The sequence below is a fragment of the Pseudomyrmex gracilis genome, unplaced genomic scaffold (genome assembly GCF_002006095.1).
Source record: "Pseudomyrmex gracilis isolate BER0280 unplaced genomic scaffold, ASM200609v1 scaffold_370, whole genome shotgun sequence".
NCBI lineage: Eukaryota > Metazoa > Arthropoda > Insecta > Hymenoptera > Formicidae > Pseudomyrmex > Pseudomyrmex gracilis.
This window is the reverse complement of record NW_018020954.1, coordinates 60,956-66,884: the sequence shown is the minus strand read 5'-3', so window position 1 is coordinate 66,884 and position 5,929 is coordinate 60,956. Positions and strand designations below refer to the sequence as shown.

At 39.2% G+C, this 5,929-nt stretch overlaps 1 protein-coding gene across 1 annotated transcript in view; it reads left to right on the top strand.

The window, feature by feature from the left end:
• Positions 1 to 5,929, top strand: part of LOC109860351 (angiotensin-converting enzyme) — a 49,259-nt gene extending 43,330 nt beyond the window's left edge. The window contains exon 14 of the mRNA XM_020439363.1: positions 3,935 to 5,929. Within this exon, the coding sequence (XP_020294952.1) occupies positions 3,935 to 4,089 (155 nt within the window). The 3' untranslated portion in view covers positions 4,090 to 5,929. The remainder of the gene's footprint in view (positions 1 to 3,934) is intronic.

Genomic DNA, 5,929 nt, shown 5'->3' with positions numbered 1-5,929 from the left:
AAGACCGGGCCGATATCGGGCCAGTACTGGCAAAAAGACAGGACCAATATTGGCCCGTTTGTTCACCAGTGTTCGGCATTCATATTGGGCCAGTATTGGCAAGAAGACAGGACCAATATTGAAACTGTTGTCTTGCCAAGCATCGTTCTTGTACTGGTAAAACAACAGGTCCGATACTGGTGCCACGGATGGTCCAATGTCTAACTTACAGTTTCGCCAAGAGTCGTTCATGTACCGGCGAAACGACTGGCCCGATACTGGCACCACGGATGAGCCAATGTTCAAACTTTAATTTTATCGAAAATCATTCTTGCGATCAATATATTGGCGCCACAATGTTGGCATCATATAAAATATAAAATTGCAACATTCTGCCAATACTTGAAATCCATATCTGACCAATCTCGGAAGTAAGTATCGTGCCGAGCTTAAGAGCCAGCGTTGGCCCGATCTAATCATTAAGCATATTCGCCCAGTACTGGCTACTACTGTCGTACCAATATCGAGCCTCGTTGCCAATACTGGGCCGTTCGTCAATTCCTACAAGGGTAATGATCAAAAGTCGGACCAAACATTGATTCACGTGACGTCGTAGAAACGTCGTCGCGGTACGCCTTTTGGCGTAACTTGCTACAAATTATGCAATTTCCTACCGTAACAGATTGAAGGTTGCAGTTCCCACGTGCTACTTACCCGTAGAGCAAGCGCTACAAATGTCTCATTGTATGACGACATTCGACCTGGTGAATTACGATCCGGTGTGTGTGTGTGTGTGTGTGTGTGTACGGTGAAAATTATTCAGATTAACGGCTTGCACCTAGCATATATCATGCCAAATTCTTAATTCGTCGCAGTCGCCGCTTGTTACATAAAAATGGTTACATCGCGAGAGACGAAACTCGCGGATATACGTATGTAATACAATGCGCGCGCTGATCGTCGACGCTTACCTTATAAATTAATGCCGCTGCGTTTCGAAAGTATATATACACATATACACCCACAAGCGAATTACTTGGAGCGGAATAAATTATAAATTCTCTTAAATAAAATAAACTCGTGTATGCGATAATAAATTGAAAAATTGTGCAAGAATCGCGATGAACACTGAAGCGAGACATATAACGAAAACGAAATTCCCTTTTACCAAGTATATAATAGCAGAACTTGTTAAAAAAAAAAAAAAAAAAAAGAAAAATCATTTTTATAATCAGTGAGAAGAAACTACTCGTATGCGTGCAATTTTATTCGAGAAATTTTTCTCGCGTTGTTTCTCCCATCGGTATACACCTGTAACGTCATTTCCGTGATAAAGCGTGAAGAGAGATGACGCGGTTCGCGCGCCATCGAAGCCTGATTGTAAAGTCCCGGCCCCGTGGGACTGGAAAATTGCGAAAGATTATAAACTGTGCGGAGCGCGAGAAGAGGCCGTTAGGAAAGTAAAAAGAGAGAGAGAGAGAGGTAGAAAAGAGGTAGAAAATACACAGCAGGGAAGAAAGATCGGGTGAAAAGGAGAGTCGTGAGACACGTTCGACGACTCTCGTTTCAATCGCACACACGCCGCGCCGTCGTCTTGTAAAAAAAAGTCTTCTCTCTACGTCCGTTCGCAAAGGATAACGTTAAGATTTTGCACAAGCGCATTCACATCGTTGGCATTAGACGTACGAACTGTCGAACAAGCTGCACACGCTTCGTCGCTTCTCGCGTGAGAGCGAATATCGTTCACGCGGTCAATCAGGAGCGATCGGACTGGAAAGCATTTGATCGTTATATGCTCCGTGTGTGCGCAATACATCTATTATGTAATGAGATCGGTAGCTCCGCGTGGTTAAAGTCCAATCGCGCGAGATTATTTTAGCAGGAAGCGATTATGCTTGGCGAAAGACACGACGGGGATGAAAAAAAAAAAAACAAGTTGTCGAAATTTCTTTATATTTATATATATATATATATATATACGTTAGATCTGTTTCAGAAGAAAGTGATTAACCGTTTTATGCATTACATATGTTCGAGAAGAAATGCTTGATCGTATGATCGATAGAAAAGCAAATTAGTCACGGTGTGTATTTCGCGTCGTTTTCAGTCGCGACGAGAGACGTAAAGACGCGGTGCAATGTTATACAGATAGTTACTTCGAATAACCAATTTACATTGCAAAAATTCGTTTTACTCGATTGCCACGCTTACGCAGGCAACGTTAATATCGTTAGCTTAACCTGAATTTGAGCGGCGCACATACTCCGCCGTTTTTTTTACGTAACAAACATACGCGTGCTCGTACATAATGTTAATGTTTTAAAGCGACCAAAACAACTCGCCGACGTAATGAACAGCGGACGAAATTACACGTAAATTTCTGCGTTTACTCTGAGCAATGATTATTTCAAATGCGCGTGCTTGCCTTCTCCGCGCAAAAAAAAAAAAAAAAAAAGAAAAAGCGATTCTAATGGGAAGAACAGATGCGTGCGCGCGGCATTCATACGTAACGCACAACACGACGAAAAGCAATCGTGGAATGTGCCGTCGTAGAATTTCACTTTCAGTCCGATCTTCGTTCGCTTTTTTTGCTCGTAACTTCTCTTCGTTTACGGCTCACCATCGTATAACGCATAATAACACACGAAAGCGAATATAACAGAAAGTTAAAGAACCAAACGTGAGTCATCGGAATTACATTCTTGACGGAATACAAACGACTTTTTTATCTTTGAAAACGTGAAAAAAAAACATTTAAATGCGTACCGTTTGATACTTTGCTTCTACCAAGACTCGCACATCATCGATTAAGAAAATATGATTTTCTTTGAAAAAAACTTTCATTCTTTACAATGTGCGAGTTGTGCTAATAGAAAATCTAGACGTTCGAAGAAATAATTACGAGACGGATTATTGAGAGACGTTGAGAAATGTCTATTTCAAGGTTCTTCTCAATATCGTGTTGTTACATGTATATTGGAATTATCATATCATATTTCACTCGAAGAGATCGAGTGCGATATCACGTTTTTCCAGTAGTATATTTGATTAGAATAGCAATTGTTATAATTTCTCGAACGCGTCGAAAATCTAATAAACGCGATCGCACGATCTGAATGAGGGTAATGCATAATACACGTTGCGCATTATATATTTCTATGGGAGATAACGAGGGAACGTGTTGCTATTAAGTAATATTAGTTTCGTGCCTTCAATCGCGCCGCGACCACGAATGAAATTAAACCGTACGCGCAAGAAACCGCGCCGCGCTATCAGCCGAGATCGATCCCGAGCCCTTTTAATATACGAACGCGAGTCAAGCGGAACGACGACGATAGGTACAACGCGCACTCCGAACAAAGTGTGGTGTCGATGAATTTTACGAATATACGTATATCCGCGAAACGGGAGAGAAACAAAAGTTACGAAAGGAAAGGGAGATCGATCTCTGGTAAAGTTCCCTTTACTCGAGACACTCTTTTTTTTTTTTTTTTTTTTTTGTTTCTGTCGATCTCGATTACAGAGTGGCTCGTTTCCTCTCTTTCGCCCTGCAGCGAACGATCGCTCGATCTCCATAGCACGCTCTCTTTAAGTCAATGAAAGAATATCACGATCGGTATTTAAATGTATCGGTCTGTTACTTGTTACCAATTGTTTGTTAGCGGTTTTCGACTAAATCGCTCGTGACACTTAGCGAAGATCGGTATCCAGATTGGCAATGTGTTTTCTTCGTTGTGACAAACATAGAGAAAGAAAAAAAATACAAAACAATGCTTTAAAAAAAAAAAATTCATTATCTTGTTTCTTGCGTTTTTCTTTAATTTTTGTTTTTACAATAAATATATGAAATTAAACATCTTGTCGATCTGCTCCGATCTTCCCTTAAAATTTGTCGACACTGGATCGTAGTTTTCATTTTTATTTTTTTGTTATATTACGTTTTATTTTGTTACAGATGGTGACTTTTGCAAAAGAAGTATAGAGACCGCAGGCCTGCAAGTTTACGGTAGTGGCTTTTACAACAACGGTGCATCTATCTACGCATCTTGGATCACGACGGGAATCATGATGATACTTGGCACACTGTCGATGTTCTATCTAGTGCAATAATTCATGTCGCTGACGCATCATTGTTATCTGATGATGTACTAGGAATGACGTTAACGTTATTGCTCTGCCAAAATATATACCAAATCGCGCTATTAAATTCCTACAAAAATACAGAACGATAATAGTCAAATTATATCCATCAGGTCTGTTCATGGCAAATCTATACTCATTACTACTGCCAAACAAATATCGATGCTAACGGGCATTGTTGTATAGTGTACCTATACTTTCTATTACCGAAACAATACGCATTTCTTCCTAAATATATTCGCACTGTTGTGAGTTTTACGAAGTATTAGACGTAATAAATAAGAATATATTAAAAAATCGTGTACGTGAAAACATGTTGTATATGTCGTGTGAGTGATAATAATTATCATAAATCAATTTCTTTCTAATTTTATATCTTTCTTTATATTTCAGCAGCTCATAATTTACACTTTTGATGTAAGTTATTATTACTTCACCGTTGGTAAATAAAATAAATATATGCCTTTGTTGTAAACTTTGTTGGTTGAATTTTCTTCGAAGTGTTCGCGTATTACGTCATGAACGTTTTATTTATTCATTTTTGTTTTTTTTTGTTTTTTTTTGCACATCTGCGTGACTTCAATCTTGTGAACGCCTCAATTCTTTCGGGATTACAAAATCAAGGTTTAATCTCGCGTGGGTCAGGCATCCAATAGCGCGCGCTACTTTTTTTTTCAATAGTCGACACGCGAGCCTGTATTTATTTATTTTTTTATCTAAGCTATCGCACAAAAGAAACTCGTTACCCGGAGACTTTATTTTCGCATCCGTTGTCGGAAGAGAGGGAGATTGTTTTTTTATTCGATAGAGAAAGAAGATTTCTCAATGGAACGCGCCAAAGTTATTCGACGACAAAAGCTACACTGAACAACTCCCTTATCTTGCGTAATTGTAAGCCGGCGAAATCGTACCAGGTGAAATCGTGCTTTTGCTGTCAAATTACCAGCAAACTCAATCGGACCGCGCGCTTTATCCCTTGCCATTTTATTGCATCCTTTACCGCCGCCATTAGATCGCTCGTATTCTTTTTTAACAGCCATTCTTCGCGTATCATACAATGCCTTTCTAGTGGTTTCGACATTAGCGGGTCGTTAATGCGAATACCAATTTTCGAGCTAATTATATACGTTTCTATTGATACACATGCAATTACACTTGTAATTTCTTTGTTTGATCAAAGTTTTCTTATTTACAAATTATTATGAAAAATATAAATATATTTATTTTCTATTGCCTAACTTCTGCTCTTTAATTGGTCTTATGTAATTCTTTGAGTTTAATACTTTAGAATCTATTTCACAATTAATTTAATTTTATATTTCTTAATTCTGATTTTTTTTTTTTTTTTTTTTTGCTGCAACGTGCGTCAACGCACGTAAGACTCATATAGCTTTCACAAGCGGTGACAAGAGATTCCATTATTGTTTGCGAAGGCACGTCACTGAAACGTAATTGCACAAAGGTGGTCTCGGTGGTGTCCAGAAACTGGTCCGCCCGCGTCTTGCGTAACGCGAAGACGCGGAAATCGAAACCGCGGCGGGGGAAAAAGAAATGTTTGCGCCATCACAATGTGCAACCTGGCATTTTATCGCACGCGACCGGAAATATTTCTGATCTTATCACTTTTCGGCGAGAGAGACACGTAATCACCTTACGCACGTATTCACCGCGACGACGAAAGTGGAATATTTGATTGTAATACCAAACGTAACCGTAAACTTGACGATCCCACTTTACGTATAACAACTGTATTTCTTCATTATGTAAGTTTGCAATGTGTTTTTGCAATCAAGCAGCGTTTCTAAATTCC